This window comes from Nicotiana tomentosiformis, chromosome 8 (genome assembly GCF_000390325.3).
Source record: "Nicotiana tomentosiformis chromosome 8, ASM39032v3, whole genome shotgun sequence".
In the NCBI taxonomy this organism is placed as follows: Eukaryota; Viridiplantae; Streptophyta; class Magnoliopsida; order Solanales; family Solanaceae; genus Nicotiana; species Nicotiana tomentosiformis.
This window is the reverse complement of record NC_090819.1, coordinates 87,451,392-87,469,115: the sequence shown is the minus strand read 5'-3', so window position 1 is coordinate 87,469,115 and position 17,724 is coordinate 87,451,392. Positions and strand designations below refer to the sequence as shown.

At 36.8% G+C, this 17,724-nt stretch overlaps 1 protein-coding gene across 1 annotated transcript; it reads left to right on the top strand.

Moving 5' to 3' along the window:
- The first annotated feature begins 14,832 nt into the window (after positions 1-14,832).
- LOC104090246 (uncharacterized) lies at positions 14,833-17,399 on the top strand. Its single transcript, XM_070181918.1, has 3 exons — positions 14,833-14,902; positions 15,183-15,278; positions 16,724-17,399. Exons 2-3 carry the CDS (start codon positions 15,201-15,203, stop codon positions 17,153-17,155), a joined length of 510 nt encoding a protein of 169 aa, XP_070038019.1. The 5' UTR covers positions 14,833-14,902; positions 15,183-15,200; the 3' UTR covers positions 17,156-17,399.
- Positions 17,400-17,724: the final 325 nt, after the last annotated feature.

Below are 17,724 nucleotides of genomic sequence, written 5' to 3'. Positions count from 1 at the left end.
CAGCCGCTTCCCTGACACTATTTCAAAATACCCTGCCCTGAAGGCAAATTGATGACGACCATAACACTGGCTAACTTAACACATTCAATCAAGGGCGACAACACCACATTATTGATGAAAATTCTACCACGCTCAAAAATACCAAATCTCGTTATTCCATCAACCCAAATTGAAACATTCCCAGTCCGATTGCCTTTCATTCGCCGAAAATAAAATACTGGATCTCTGAATCATGCACTAAGTAAACCTCCTTCCAAGTCATTCACTGCTTCGACGCATAGACAAGCATCCTTTCATTACACAAACACCGTGCGATAGCAACACACGAATCATCATAGCGATTGGCGCATAGCCCCAAAACCATCAAAAATACAGCTACTGAGCTGAGATGACAAAATATCCTTCCACAAGGCGACGACGTTATCCCAATCGAATACGCAGGGAGAAACATCCTGATCTACATCAATAGTGCCATTAAAATTCCTCTATGCCAATTTAAAATAAGCGCATCGTGTCGCGTAAGATTGAATAGGAAGGAAATGAAGGCATAAGCCTCAAAGGAATCGAATCGCACGATGAGGAATCAAGAAGGGAAGTGCTCCTATTAGCATGGTAGCCACTCGAAGATAAGTACAGATATCTCTGTACCGATCCGCAAGACTCTACTAGACTCGCTCATGACTCGTGAGACCTAAGTGAACCTAGTGCTCTGATACCATATTGTCACGACCCAAAATCCATTAAAGGTCGTGATGGCGCTGGACACCGTTGTCAGGCAAGCCAACAATAAATACTCAATTCGGTTCTCTCTTTTTTTTAATATTTTGAAATCACATTTCTCCTTCCATTAAATAATAAGAGATGGAATTTACAAGATAACTAATAATGTTTTCAACAAATTTCAATACTGGACAGCCCATAATCACCCCAAAACCCGGTGTCACAAGTGCATGAGCATTAATTAGGAAGTAAAATGAAATACAACATCTGTCCGAAATACAAATTTGGACAGGAGAAATATAAATACTCCGAAGAAGACTCTGCTGGCTGCAGATCGTAGTATAGAGTGCATCTCACCTAAGTCCCCGCAATAACCGCGCCTCTGCGCCCATAAGGCCTTTAGACATATATATATACCTGCACAAAAAAAATATATAGCAAGTGTAGCATGAGTACACAAATCAACGCGTACCCAGTAAGTATCCCGCCTAACCTCGAAGAAGTAGTGACGAGGGGTCGACTCAGACACTTACTATGGGCTATAATTAATATACCAATGATATAATTAAGTATGGATCATGTAGAACGACTGTAAGCCCAGTATCATGAAATAAGTAAATAATTCTTTTGTTACTAATAAATTTCTCCAAATTTATTTTCATCATTTAACGATTTATATCTCAGGCCAATGAAGCAGTATCAATTATTATAATTTCCAAAGCAATTAATACAATCATGCGCAAGTCATGTCGAGGTCGTACGGCCCGATCCAACATATAAATATAAATTGTGCATTGCCGAGGGTCGAACGGCATGAACCATAGATGCATCTATTACCCCGCTCGCGGATCATACATGCGACGCGGTCAAATATAAATTTATTAAGTTATTATAATATTTCTAAATTTATTTTCGAAAATACGAAGTCCAAATGAAAACTTTTTTAAGACTTAATTTTCTCAATTTAAATTCTTCTCAAGACAATTAATACACAAACCTCAATCTTGCTTCTTTTCAAGGCAAACAGTAACCACAAATCAAATAACAATATCAACAAGGCCGGATGTAAACCTAAAACTACTCGGACATAGGCATAGCTAGTAGCTACGTACGGACTCTCGTCACTTCGTGCGTACGTAGCCCCCACAAATAGAACCACATATTTAATCAATTCACCTATGGGGTTTATTCCATCTTACAAGGTTAGAAAGGAGACTTACCTCGCTCTACAATTCCATAACCGGCTCCAAAGCCGCTCCAACAACTCAAACCGATCCCTGTCGCTCCAAAACTAGTCAAATAAGATGCAACCCAATCAAAATATGCTCAAATAATCATAATTAATCAATTTACAATAATTTTCAACTCCGCTCGAAAAGTCGATAAAAGCACCATCAGGCTCACGTGCCCGGATTCCGAATATTTTCGAAGATAACCATTACCCATAGCCTCACGAACTCAAATATATAATTTATTCTCAATTCCATGCCCAAATTCTTGATCAAAATCCAAAAATACCAATTTCTAGGGTTTTCTTCAAAATCCAAAATTTCAACAAATTTTCATGTCTTAATCCATATATAAACCTTGCATTTAACTCACAACTAGAAGAAATCACTTACCTCTTGATGATGATGGAACCCCCTCTCAAAATGCTCTCAAAAAAATCGCCTAAGTCAAAGTGGAAAATGATGGAAATGAGCTAAGTCTCGGAATAAAAGCCCTTGGCTCTAGTCGTATTTGCGACAGGGGGGTTCGCAAATGCGACCTTCGCAAATGCGAACAAAGCATCGCAAATGCGACCCCTGACAGAGTTGGCCTTCATCGCATATGCGATACAGAGTTCGCAAATGCGAACTCTTCAGGCTTCGCAAATGCGAACCATTCCCTCAGCAGCCCAGGTTCGCAAATGCAAATACTGCCTCGCAAATGCGATGGTCGCATTTGTGACCAAAACATCGCAATTTCGAACATACGAGAACCAGCAGTCCAACTTCTTAACAAAACACTCTGAAGCCACTCCGAAACTCACCTGAGTCCCTGGGGCTCAAAACCAAACACCCACACAAATCTAAAAACATACCACGAACTTGCTCGAGGCCTCAAATAACATCAAACAATGTCGAATTCATGAATTGCACCCCATTCCAAGCTTAATGAACTTTAGAACTTCAAACTTCTACATTCGATGCCAGAATCTACCAAATCACGTTCGATTGACCTCAAATTTTGCACACAAGCCATAATTGATATTACGGACCTACTCCAACTTCTGGAATTGAAATCCGACCCCGATATCAAAATGTCCACTCCCGGTCCAACTCTTCAAAATCCTTCAAATTCCAGCTTTCGCCAAATGACCTCAAAATGACCTACGGACCTCCAAATCCACATCTGGACGCGCTTCCAATACCAAAATCACCATACAGAGCTATTCCCAAGCTCGAAATCCTAAACGGACATCAATAACATTGAAATGCTCTTCAACCCAAATTTAGGAAATTCTTCCAAAATGCCAACTTCCATAATAGGCACCAAAACGCTCCCGGGTCATCCAAAATCCGATCCGTACATACGCCCAAGTCCAAAATTATCATACGAACCTGTTGAAACCTTCAATCCCGATTCCGAGGTCGTTTACTCAAAAATCATACTTTAGTCAATTCCTCCAACTTAAGGCTTCCGAAATTATAATTTTCTTCCCAAACTAACTCCGAACTTCCCGAAATTCAATTCCGACCGTACGCGCAAGTCATAATACCTGAAGTGGAACTACTCAAGGCCTCAAATCGCCGAACGACGCGCTAGAGCTCAAAACGACCGGTCGGGTCGTTACACAGATATTATACTATAGCACGTGAGTTATCCGTGCAGTACGTGAGTTGTCCGTACGGATTATAACGCTTTGGATAAAGGAGCCCCTCCGGAGTCTGTACACCCCCAGTGAGCGCAGGTACCTACTGAGTGCGAGTGCCGAGTGTTGAGCTAATGGGAGGATTGGGTGATTGTTGCCCTGAGAGGATGCATTGATTTCATTATTGTTGTACTTCAGTTGTCATATATCACTGTTTTGGAAATTTCTCAGAGATATTATCTATGTTTCCGTTGAATTTTACATGAAATTTCGGTAATTGAACTCGACTATAAAGCTAGTCACTACTTTCAATTCTTTATTTTGTATTGTTACTTGCTGAGTTGGTTGTACTCATACTACACTCTGCACCTCGTGTACAGATCCTGGTGCTTCCGGATACGGCGACTGTTAAATTTGAGAGTGTTATCAGTTGGAGACTATCAAAGTAGCTGCTTGGCATCCGCTGACCTTGACTCTCTTCCTTTCAGTTTTGTACTGTTCTATATTTTCAGATAGTGTGTTATTAGTCAGACCTGGTTATTATTTAGATGCTCATGTACTCAGTGATACCGAATTTTGGGAATGTATTTTATGTCAGTAATTGTGAAATCTTCTATGAAAATTCAAATATTTTGTTTTCGAATTTAAAAGAAATTGTAGCTTATTGAGGTTGTCGGCTTGCCTAGTACTGAGATAGGCGCCATCACGACAGGTTAGAATTTTTGGTCGTGACACATAACAATCTAATAGAGTTTGTAAGACAATCTGGTAGAGCAAATGACAAAAGTTTAATGAGGTACCATTGGTGAAACATATCAACCCAACAGAGTTTATAAGTTATTGTCCAACAAGATAATTAGGTTGAATAAAGCAAGAAATCCTACCAATTTATCATAACTTGCATGCTACCTTCTGATATGTATTTTTTCTTCTTTTTTGTTCATAATTTTGAAATTATGAAAATTTAGTAGAGTTTGCATTTTATGCAACATAAAGTCTTACCAATTTGTGATAACTTGCCTTTCACTCTACTAACATGTATTTTTTCTCTTCTTTGTTGATAGCTTTGAAATTGTGACAACCTGGTAGAGTTTGTATGTTATGCAACATGATAGCTAGGTAGAAATACAACATGATCATAACTTGTGAATGACATAGTTTACCAATTTTGGTTGCTCTTGCCGCCATCTCGGCCGCTGAACCTTAGGGTATTTTACTCATAATTTATTCATTAAACGTGCGTTTATACATATGGGGGCCATTTTGACAATATTGTCAATTCCGAAAATAAAATTTCAAGACACCTCAAAAAATTCTTTTATGTCGATCTCCCTTTTTCTAAGGCAAGAATTGAGAATAAAAGTAAGACTGTGTCAACATGTTTGAGAGATTTATTCTTAATCACTACAATGAGAGAGTTTCATATCTCTACTTGTACAATATATAAATTTTTATGGCTGAAGAAAGGTGTTATACTATGTGCTAGTGGCAGACGACAGTGAACGCAAGTTATCAGTGTAAATTACCAGTTATGTTATCCCATAAGTAAGTTAGTATAAAAATTAGTTAATACATAAAAAATGATCAATATTAGCCAATTAGCTATTTGTAGTAAAAAAATATCAAATTTTTACTTTTTTTGAGTTGATGTTGTTGGAATAGATTGGATACATCTTAAGGAGTTTAAATCTCAATTTGGAGATGATTTGGTAGAGTTTTTAGATGGTTTGAATTAAAAATTCGAAGTAGAAGATGAACATGAAAAAATGATATGTGTATCACATATGTATCATATTTGTATCAAATATGTATCACATGTATATCCATGTATACCTGTGTGTGAGATACATGTGTCGCAAAAGAATTTTTTGAACTCGATTTTAACTGCGAATTTTGATACCAAATCAGTCCAAATTACCTCCAATCTTTCTCAAATTTTGTATAATGACTCATCTATATGTTTTCAATGTATTTCAACCATACCCATTGAAAAAGGTTTCTTTTTGCTTCGATTTTTGGAATCTTGTATATATATATATATTTGAAATTTCATCACTTTGTCTGCTACCTCATCTATAAAATTTCTTTTCCGTCTTGTATCTAATGTTGCAGATCAAGCTTAAAAATATGTAAGGAGATCTTTGCGAGTGATTCTTAGAGAGAAAGAATCCTTATATATTTGGGTTTTTAATTTTTACATGTGCTTGGCTAGTTTTGATAAGTCTATGATTAATGGCTAGATGTTGGGACATTTCCGTAAGATTCCTTTTTTAGATGATCGCGACTCAGATGATTCTTGCAAATCTGATCAAGCAATAACCTGACGAAGAAATGCTACTGACCTATGACAAGGTCTCCATTAAGTCCATCGCAAAATACAACATAGTCTAATAAGTGGTGTCAGAACTCATTCTGATACCCAAATCAGTAATGTTATCCAAAGCAACACATAAATGATAAAATTGATGTTGCAAAAGTAATTAAGTAAAATTTCACAGCATATGATATGGATCTTGATTATCACGATATAAACTTACAAGGATTATGTATACCCCATTCTCCTCAGACCCCTGTAAAATTATATTGAATATATTGTTATTGTTATTGTTGTATAAAACTACAAGGTCGTGAGTCGTGACTGGCGCCTGGTAGGCTGACCAATCAAGCAAACCCTGTATGTTATGCTAAGACAACTAAACAAGCATAATAATTTAATAATAGTAAATTCAAAGGATATGCCCAAAAAAATTCTCTCTCTAGAAAAACTCTCTCAATGGTAACTTCTGAAACCCAAACACGTGAACTCGCGTGCCACCTATATGGGACCAACTACGACCAGACTACCGGTGCATATTGAACAGCCAAAGGATCCCCCGGTGGAGCTCAAGCCACCAGAAGAAGCAATCAGATCGAAAGGCACATACTCGTTAGCAATCGCTTGCAAACGTAGCTCAAGTACCCAAAGTGGTACTTCTGTTGTGGCGAGACAAACCACCCATAATGGCAAGACCGCAATCATCTTTAAAGCTTCCAACTACTATGGAGTGATGGCGGAAGACTGCAAGTGGACTATGGTAGGGAAATTTACAATGGGGAGACCAAAAATTTAAGCAATCCGAGCAAAAGTCATAGAACAAATGTCACGACCCAAATCGGGGGGTCACGACAGGCACCCGGTGCCTTACTCAATAGAGTACCAATGTAACGTATATTTCTTATCACACCATCATGGCAAATGGGCCAGAAGGGCCTTCATGAGATAACCAGAATAAAACATAAGGAAATACTAGACATAGGACGACCCAACATGATATAGAAACTTATACATGTGACATACGGACCTATAAGGACGACATGATCATTTGTACACTCAAAATATAGGCCGACAAGGCCATACAAGTATCCATATACATGACATATTTCTACAAGCCTCTAAAAGTACATAAACGTCATAAAAGTTGGGACAGGGTCCCGCCATACCAATCAATACATGTCCAAATCATACTAACTAAATAGGCAACTCTGGAGCAAGTGGAGTCCACCAACACCTTCTACTGAGCTGATAGCCTACTAAGAGGACTGTTAACCTGTCTATTGGGACTTGCGGGCATGAAACGCAACATCCCCAGGCAAAAAGGACGCCAGTATGAATAAAGTATCGAGTATGTAAGGCATGACATCAGTATATAAAAGACATAAAAGAAATATAGAGTAAAGAACTCAACTTGTAAGTCTGAATAGCTCTGTGAATCATGAAACATTTATAATGTCATGCATATGCGTATAAATATTATATCATGCATATGTATATACATACATAACATCATCAAGCCTCTAAGGCATCCCATCATATCATCTCGGTCTCCGTGGGCGAAATCATCAACGTATACCAGCTGATTAGGTGGTGGTGCGTATATAACACCATAACATTTCCCCATACCCCATATACATATAATATATGCGTATATAACTTCATCTGGTCATGGGTCAATATACATGTATAAATGAATGCAATGCATAATGAAGTAAGTCAATAAGATCTCTCTGAATGTCATAAGATCAATATGCCTTCGGTTAATGTCATGAAATAAACTTTATCAACTTACGTATTTTTTAAAACTCATAAACAGACGATATAATAACCGGACACATGGGGAATCAAGAACATAGGCACCCCTAGTACTTCTAAGAATAGAGTCATTTGTGAAAGTTGCGTGTTTGCTCGTTTCGTTGTATCATATGGATCATGCCAAAAGGAAAGAAAGGATACCCTTAACATGCCTTAACTCATTTGAGTCCTTAATACCTTAAGCAATTCTTCAAACAACTCAACTAAATCTACTATAGCATAAGGAGATTCAAAATCGATACCAAGTAAAGGCTAAGTCCACAACTTAAATTAATAGCTCGTTTATGAAAATTTGGACAGCATCTCCCCTGTAACAAGGGCCTCCTTCAATACCATATACCAACAATAACAACCACAACAATACAAAATATTTCATTGACAAGTCATCTACATATCACGACGAGCGGCAAGCTCGAATTGAATCCCTTTAGCACCCTTCAACCCCATTATCGTTCATTCTTGAACTTAGTAATATATCCAGTTTAATAACCAATAATGTTTAAAGGATTTCCAACCATTTATAGTTCATGGAAACAACCTTTCCAAAACAGTCCATTAAAACAATAACATCTCAAACTATTTCAAGTCTCCTCTTCTAGTATTTTGCTCAAATAATGAAACCAACACGTAAACAACTTCAAGCACATGTAGTAGGATATTATACTCACCTTAACCAGTAGAAACAACACAAAATTTCAGCCAAGCACAACACACAAATATCCTCAATGACACCGCAACACTATAGGTGTTGTATTCTCTTCTTGAATCAACTTTTGGTGTTCAAGTTGGTGTGTAAACACTTGTAGTTCGCCTTGAAAATCTAATATATATGAAGGAGGGACTGATTATTACCTTAATAAACAAGAACAATACAAAATTAGAGGTTACTTACCTTTGAAAAACCCTCCAAAACAGCCACTAGATGAAGAACTACGATCTAGCAAGGACCATGGGATTTCCAGTGTTGGATTCATGTTTTTGTCTTAGGTTTTCACCCTAGAATCATGGAGGAACCCTTGTACAGAATTTAGGAGGGTTTAGGAACTATTTTGAATGAGAAAATTGAGTTAAAACGATTTAGAATTGCCTTAAATACAAGCTGGAGTTTTACACCGACTTTGTGGGTCCCGTGGGAGCTGCTTGTGCAGTCTCGCAAAAATGCGAATATCTCTCTACTCCGATGTCGTATCGACAAATGGTTAAATGCATTAGAAACTAGACTCATAAATCTTAATTTTGTTGGTAGATCACCCGTATTTCCAAGTATATTTGGAGAAAAGCTCAGCTACATTTGACCTAATTTTCAGCACATTTATGAATGTAACTTGTGATGACCTCTGCCAACTTTTGTTCCACAACTCGCTTGACTTCAAAATATAATACACGACTATCATACGACTAAAATAACTTATAACATAACCTCCTTATAATGTTAATAACCCTAGTCTCACCCCAAAGTGCATGTTATAACATTCCAAACTTATCGACTTTCGACGAAACTTATTTTTCGTTTAGCTTCTAAGCTTTCCAACCCTCTTGGTACTTGTTATTCATGATCTTAAAGATTTGCAACCTCTAATGTAACATGATTAACTTACTTTATGTACTTTCAAAAATGATCTCATTTATGAGCTTACATCAACTGTCTTACGTCGTACTCTTACGTACGAAAATATGGGGTGTAACATCATTCCCCCCCTTTGGAACATTCGTCCTCGAATGTTAACTGATGCGCTTATCAGTCTCATAACCCATAGCTCTTATGAATATTTTAATACTGTCCTTGCTATCTAGGCAACTATTCTGTGAATTAATCCAAAGGTCAGGGCATTCCCCACTTTAGGTCTCTTTCTCACACCATGACTTGTTGTCAAATTCTTCCAATATCGTAACTGTTGCTACCTTTTGTCATGCAGCATGTACGACTTTGTCCTTGTATGTGCGCCTATGCGACTCTTCTCTCATTTTTCCTCTAGCCTTTAGCCAATCTCTAGGCCTCACTTTGGGAACATATACAGAACTTTGACAAGCTGTCCCTCTGGGCATCTATAGGTGTACTGAAGTTCTTCGCTTGGTACTTTGTCGAACTTACGACTATTGCTATATTTTGTTTCATAGCCTCAGTTATCTATCCTTATGCCTTTACTGCATCCAGGTAGGTCATACTATACCATAACACTTACTTAGATTTATAGAACCTAAGGCCAGCAAGGCCAAATAAAAGCAAGGTGACTTACTACCTCTTAACCTTTCTAATGATAAACATCATTAATTAGAATATAAGGGGGGTGAAATCCAAAGCAGTAAGTGAAAGGTTAGAAAGACTAATCAAAATGCACAAGGTGGACATGGTTATTCTACAAGAACCTTTTTTATACTTAGGTCAAGTAGAGGACTACAAGAGGTACCTAGCATTTGATCAAGCCATCAGTAATGACAGCAGTAAGATCTGGTGCTTCTGGAGCAACTGATTAAATTGCAATGTCATAGATAAGAGCAGGCACCAAATTACACTGGAAGTGGATCATGATGGTAGTGTCTTCTGGATCACTGCTATTTATGCTAGAACCAACTCTACTAAAAGGAAAAGTTTATGGAAAAAAACTCAGAGATATCAACAACATAGTCAATGGGCCATGGACCATTCTTGGTGACTTCAGACCATAGATTTTATTAACTGTATGGATAACTGTGACATGACTGATCTTGGATTCACTAGGAATCCCTTTACCTAGTGCAATGGCAGGAAGAGAAGGAAAAGAATCAACAAACGACTGGATAGAGTAATGATCAATGAGGAATGGGCAGAGGCTAATCAAACCAATAGGGTGGACCATCACAGTAGATCTGGCTCTGATCATTCCCTCGTCATCTTCAAATTTAGGAATACTAATCACAGTGCTATCAGATACTTCAGATTCCTAAATTTCTGGACCAAGCAGAGTGACTACCTCAACCTGGTAGAAAATATTTAGAACACTGATATCCAAGGACTAATGGGTACTACAGGAGAAACTTAAAGCTATGGCCAAAGGTCTAAGTACTTGGTCAAGAAATACTATAGGTGATGTCTTTGCCTTTGTCAAACAAAAATAAGAGGAAGTTGGCCTTCTGGAACAGATTTATGAAGATAACAATACTAACTCCAACAGACAAAGCATGCACAAAGCTCAAGCTGAGTACACTAAATGGCTAAAAATGCAAGACTTTATCCTAAAACAAAAGGTAAGAATCATGTGGGCTGATGAAGCTGACACTAATTCAAAATATTTCTACAGTGTGATCAAGAACAAAAGAAAGAGATCACACATACATAGAATCAAGAACAACCAAGGTTCATGGATAGAAGGCAATGAGGCAATTGCAGATGCAGCTATGGAGCACTTCAGTGACATGTTCACCCATAATGAAATATGGCAATAACATGTCTATTATTGATTGTGTGGACCCACTAGTGACTGATGAATATAATGAACTACTCAACAAGATCCCTGATGAGGAGAAAATCAAACAAGCAGTTTTCTCAATTAACCCAAATAGTTGTGCAACACTTGATGGCTTCAATGGACACTTCTACCAGGCAACCTGGGATATAATACAAAAGGAGGTATGCAAGTTTGTACAAAATTTCTTCAATGGCTACAACCTCTCCAAGTATTACACTCACACCGACCTTGTTTTAATTCCCAAGGTAACTACTCCTAACACTCTATCTGAACTAAGACCTATCAGTTTGTGCAATGTCTCAAATAAAATCATTTCTAATAGGTTGTCAAGTATTCTCCCCAAGCTCATCTCTGATAATCAGTCATGTTTTGTTAAGGGTAGATTGATCACAAAAAAATATACTACTGGCACAAGAAATTGTGCATGTAATCAACAAAAAGATAAAGGATGGCAACATTGTCATCAAACTTGATATGTTAAAAGCATATGACAAAATCTCCTGGAGGTTTCTCACTGCTGCTCTTAGAAAACTCAACTTCTCATAGGCAATGATTGACATTATTTTCAGGTTGATATCAGACAACTAGTACTCCATTCTTATCAATGGCACAAGATTTGGCTTCTTCAAGTCATCCAAAGGACTAAAACAGGGTATCCTCTTTCACCTGCTTTATTTATCTTAGCTGCTGAAAATCTCTCTAGGGCTTTGAACAAACTTAATAAGGATGCCCAATTCAGTGGTTTCTCAATGAGTTCTAAAGGCCCTAAAATCAATCATTTAAGTTATGTTGATGATCTGATACCTTTCTCCTCTGCTGAAAGGAAATCAATTAAATTAATCTTGAAGGTGCTGAATGAATATCAAAAAGCATCAAGACAGAAATCAACAAAGACAAAAGCTTCTTCCTGACACAAAACTTCAGGAACAGGAGAATGGACAGAAGGCTAAGGAAATGGATAGGCATGAAGCAAGCCGAGTTCCCCTTCACCTATCTTGGTTATCCAATTTACACTGGCAGGAAGAAAATTTGTCATTTCTCACACTTAGCTTCTAAGGTACTTACAAAGACAAGAGGATGGCAAGACAAAATGTTGTCCTTTGGAGGAAGAGAAACCATCATAAAGTATGTTCTCCAATCACAGACCTTCTACTTGATGGTTGTCATGGTTCCACCAAAGACCATTGTCAAATAGATTGAAATGTACATTGCCAACTCTTCTAGGGGGGAAAGGAAGGAAAGAATAGTTATCACTGGTGCTCATGGAAAAACATGAGCCTACCTACTGATGAAGGAGGAGTTGGCTTCAGGAGATTACAAGACATATGTAGCTGTTTTGCGGTCAAAAGATGGTGGAGGTTTAGGGTGAAAGATAATCTATGGAGCAAGTTTCTCCTAGCTAAATACTGCCCAGATCCAATCTTATGTCCAAATTATCCAACCCCAAAGACTCCAACTCATGGAGGAACCTTCTTGATACCAGGGACAGGGTGGAAAATCAAATCATGTGGAAGATCAACAAAGGTAACAGACTCATCTCGTGGGACAGATGGACCACTGCAAGAACAATCAAGCAGAGTGCCAATATCACTCTTAAACTTGGCAACATTAAGGTCTGTGAATTTATCAGTAATAATAGCTGGAATTTGGAGAGGTTTCTATATACAATACCACCCGTTATAGTTATGGATGTTTCACATGTCAAAATAGGAAATCCAAGTTGCAATGATCAAGTTATTTGGACTCTTAATCCACAGGGAGTATTCTCTTGCTCAACTGCTTATGAACTAACAAGGAAAAAAGGAAACTATGAATCTGTTCTTTCTAAAGTATGGAATAAACATCTTCCTTTTAAAATATTCTTCACCTCTCGGAGACTCTTAAAAGAAAGGTTACTTCTTGATGATACTATAAAATACTTTGGTAGTAATATTGTTTCTAGATGTTGTTGCTGCAGGATACCAAAGGAAGAATCCGTATATCATGTTTTTGCAATTGATGGCATAGCCATAAAGGTGTAGAATACACTGTCGAGTCCAATGGGATTCCAGACCACAAGGAGAAGCATCACAACCATCTTTAACATTTGGTGGAACAGACAACCAAAGAATACATCTCAGAAACTCCTACTGTAAATCACTCTAGTTATTACATGCTAGAAAATCTAGAAAGCAAGATATGGCAAGAAATATGGCAATAAGACAATCTCGGTTTTCAGAATTTGTCAACAAGTCCTTTTCCGAGTTAAAATCTCATTGGGCCAAAAGTTTAACCAACTTAACTGAAACCTATCCTGGAATGAAGTTTGCTTAACAGTTGAACAACACAAAACAAGTCTTAAAAGCATTAAGGTCAGATGGGTCTTCCCGGATAATAATACTTGGAAACTGAATACTGATGGTAGCTACATGGCACAAAAAGGAAAAGCTGGAGCAGGGGGTGCTGTTAGAAACAGAAATGGAGAGTTGGTCATGGCTTATGCTTCACCAGTCCAATTCCCGGCTAACAATTACTATGAGGTTCAAGCTGCCCTTCAAGGTGTTTTATGTTGTTGTGAGCAAAATTGCCCAAGTCTAATCTTAGAACTAGACTCTCTTTTTGTAGACAATATGATCCTTGGACTCCACAAAATCCCATAGAAACTACAGGATGACATTAAGGTTATACAATATAAAATTGCACAGTTTGGAATCAAAGTAAAGCATTGCTACATAGAGGGGGAATGAAGTTGCAGACATCCTGTCCAAATATGCTACTACTATTACTGATAATGTCATTTTCACTAATGAAATAGACCTCCCCAGTGAAGCAAGAAGAGCCATTAGAATGGATAGATTGCAAGTTCCAACTTTCAGGATCAGACCAAATAAACACACATGATGGTACTTTGAACCTCCATAAATGTTTACTAAAGAGCTACCGTTGTTCTTATAGAATACTCCTTTATAGTAGCTCTTCTTCAATTGTATGTTCGAAAGGTTTTGATTTATGTCTCCCTTTTTTGTACTATTTTGCTATGAATAAATAAGGTAGGGGTCATGCCAAACCCTCCAATACCACAGGTTTTAAATCCTGGGTATTTGGTTTAATAAACAAAAAAAACTTAATAGTACAAAACAAAAAGGTTGAGATAAAAGTGTTCATACCGCTCTAGTATCAAAAATATCATTCGATCTCATGCTTAATAAATAAACTTAGTTGTACAATTCAAAACACACATGACGTTACTCTAGTCAATTAAGAGTGCTCACTACTAGAAACACAATATTTTTCCACGGAAATTTTCCATGAAAAATTATCAATGGCAATTCCCACCGAAATTCAATAGGAACATTAAAAAAATTAAAGTTTCCTAGAAAAAACAATAACATTTGTCATTGACTAGCTGTGGGAACGTTTTGGCGCAAAAATATGCGTAATTTAGTTCCCTCTGATTCTCTGTAAAAAGTTATTAAAAAAATAATTATATAAAACTAAAAAAATTTCCTAGGGAAGACAGTGGGAACTTAAACAATAAATAAAAAAATATTTTTAAATATTCCCATAGACTCAATGTGAACGAATTTTTTTTATTTTTAAATTTTTCTTATAATTATGATAAAGATTTTCCACAGATCTTTCCCAGGGTAGTAGTGGAAAATTTTTATTACTATTCACATAACCTTTAAGTTTTTCCTCGGTCTATTCACATCATATTTTCCCCCTCTGTCTCTCGCACTCCACAGACGAGTTCTCGCTTCACTCCATTCCCAGGTAATTCGACCCCTCTCTCTCTCTCTCTCTCTCTCTCTCTCTCACACACACACACACTCTCCTTTTTCGTTTTTTGATTTCCCCCAAAGTACTTCGAAACTTAGGGATTTTATACTGTTTCAAACCCTAGGTTTAAAAAATTAATGTTGTTACTTAAGTCTTTATTTGTTTCGTCTTAGAAACAATTAATTTGTGAAAAAATAATACTGGGTTAGTTTATTCTTGTTTGTTTGGTCTATTTTTCAGATCTATTTTTTTATATGGGTATTTGAAATTGTAGCGTGAATTAATGGTGTGAATGACCCTAAGTCCATTTGTAGCGTCGGACGTTCTACCAAGAAGGGCAATAGCAAGCGTGGCTACATCGGCAAGAAAGGTAATAAAAACTTTGTACAGGTTTAGTGTAATACTTTTATCTATCCATGCACATATGTATATCAAGTGATTGTTCCTAAATTTTGACTCTTCCTTTTACCCCTGTATATGATCGTGTGTTCATTTTTGTGTATAATTTGTTGGGACTGTTTTTGCTTTACTAGTTTAATTACTAGTTACTAGAGAATTCCTAGTTTGTTTGTAAGACTGTTTGGTAGTATTGGAATGAGATCGGCCTGAATAGAGCAGAAGGAATATAAAGTTGAACCCAGCTTGATTTTTGAACGAAATGCACTTTAGTGGAGTAGAACTACATACAATATTCTCCCTCCACATACTAGTTTAAAATATATTCATTTCAACTTAAATAAGTCCTGTTCTTTTTCATGGAATTAGTCTTCTCTTTCGTGAAAAGTTATTTTCATGTGCTTTTTGTGTCTTATGTAATTGAAATATGAAGCATTCTTGTTTAGGTTCATTGAACATAATTATTCATAACTTGAAGCTTCTCAGTTGTTTTTCATGAAATTTGTTTCTTATGATCCAGTGAAAGGGGAGTGGGCATTTAAGGTCTCACACTTCTAGATTACCTTACAGCTTTACTATAATGCAATGTTTGGATTTTGGTGTTAATATTCTGCTAAAGGTCTATCAGTTCAATTGTAAGGTGGTCCTCTAACTGATTCATCATACACTTTGCTCATTTTGTATGGTTCTGATCATTTACTATTGCCAGTAATATATTGCAGTATAATTGTGTTATAATCTCATTTATACTTCCTTTATTTACTAATCGATAGATATCCATCTTATCAGCAACTAAACGTGCCCAAATGTATAAAGGCGATCTTGTTGAACTAGCAACACCATAATTACCTTGATGTTTTCTTGAAGTCTTTCGAACCATTTGATTTATTTTCTGAAAAACAATTAATATCCCTCCATTTTATTTGTTGTGAAAGTGTTTGATTGAGCACAATATTAAAAAAAAACTGACTTTTGAACCAAAAATGTTGTTACTTGTGTCGTGTGTATTGATTACTAAGAATTTTTCAGTTTTGCGATTTTGGTAGGTTGAGTAAGTAGGTGTTACATCACCGAGTTTTGGCTTTGAAGACATTGTTTTGATTCTTGGATGTCAAGGTTGTTGTACCCATCATTCCGAACTTTTATGGTTTTTAACTTTCTTCTTCTATCATTATCTTGTTTTCCTTTTAGTTCCTCTTAGTTTATCTAAATTTAATTTCATTACATTCTGTTTTTAACTTTCTTCTTCTATACCAATTTGAGAAATAAAGATACTTTAAAGTGATTAAGTCCAGCAAGGCTGCTAAGCTTTTTATCTTTCCGTGTGTTTCACTTTAAAGATTGAGAAATAAAGATACTTACTTGCATAAATTTTCTTTAATAGAATTTACTTTTATAATAATTGTAATTTTTTTACAGGATAATGTCAAACGAAGCTTGGAGAAGTTTATTCAAAGTCAGTTGATTGATGATCAAGGTACGCCAATCCAACCATCCCAAGAGGAGATCATGAACATGTGGATTAAGGCAGCCGGTGACGTGCATAAGGGGAGAGTCTACGGCCTTGGATCAGAGTTTAGTCTCGGCCGTCGTACTTCTGGATCATCTGGTTCTTATTCTTCCTTACATTGCTCGGTTGATCTGGATGAGTTTGAGCAATTGAATAGGAAGGTAGCGATGATTACAGAGTTATATCTTCAAGAAAGGGCTGCAAGGGAAGAAGAGGCAAAGCGAAGGGAGGAAGAAGATAGGCGAAGAGAGGAAGAGGAAAGGCGAAGGGAGAAAGAAATGAGGCGAAAGGACGATGCATTAAGACTTGTCTCTAGTGATATTAAATGCCTCAAGTCTTAGATAAACTCCCTCTTAGCATCTGGTGCATTTTTTGTGCCCCGTTCTCCAGCAACATCTGATGATAACTAAGGAGTAGTTTCTTTTCTTAGTTTATCTTCGATGGTACTTGGATGTTGAATATTGAATGCTGGATGTTTTGCATTTTTGTTGGATTTTGTTTATGAAATGGATTGAATTAGATATTGTTTATGAAATGAATTGGATTGAATGTTGAATTTGGTATTTGAATGTTTAATTGTATTTAGTCTTGTATTGGTGGCTGTACTTTCTGTTTGGCAGGTGTTGTAGTTCTAAAAACATATTTGGCCATGAAACTATTTCCCAGATTTCCCACGGATTTTCCACCAACTCCGTGGGAATTTTGTCCATATTTTTTCAAGAATTTCAATATTTCCTACCAATATTCATGGGAATGTTCATATATTTATTTCTAGGTTATGCATATTTTCCACTGCTTCCATGGGTAAAATAAAAAATATAGCTAAATTATTTTTAATACTTCCCACAGATTCGGTGGGAAACTTTAAAAAATTAAATTATTATATTTTCTTCTTTTTCCCACGACGGTT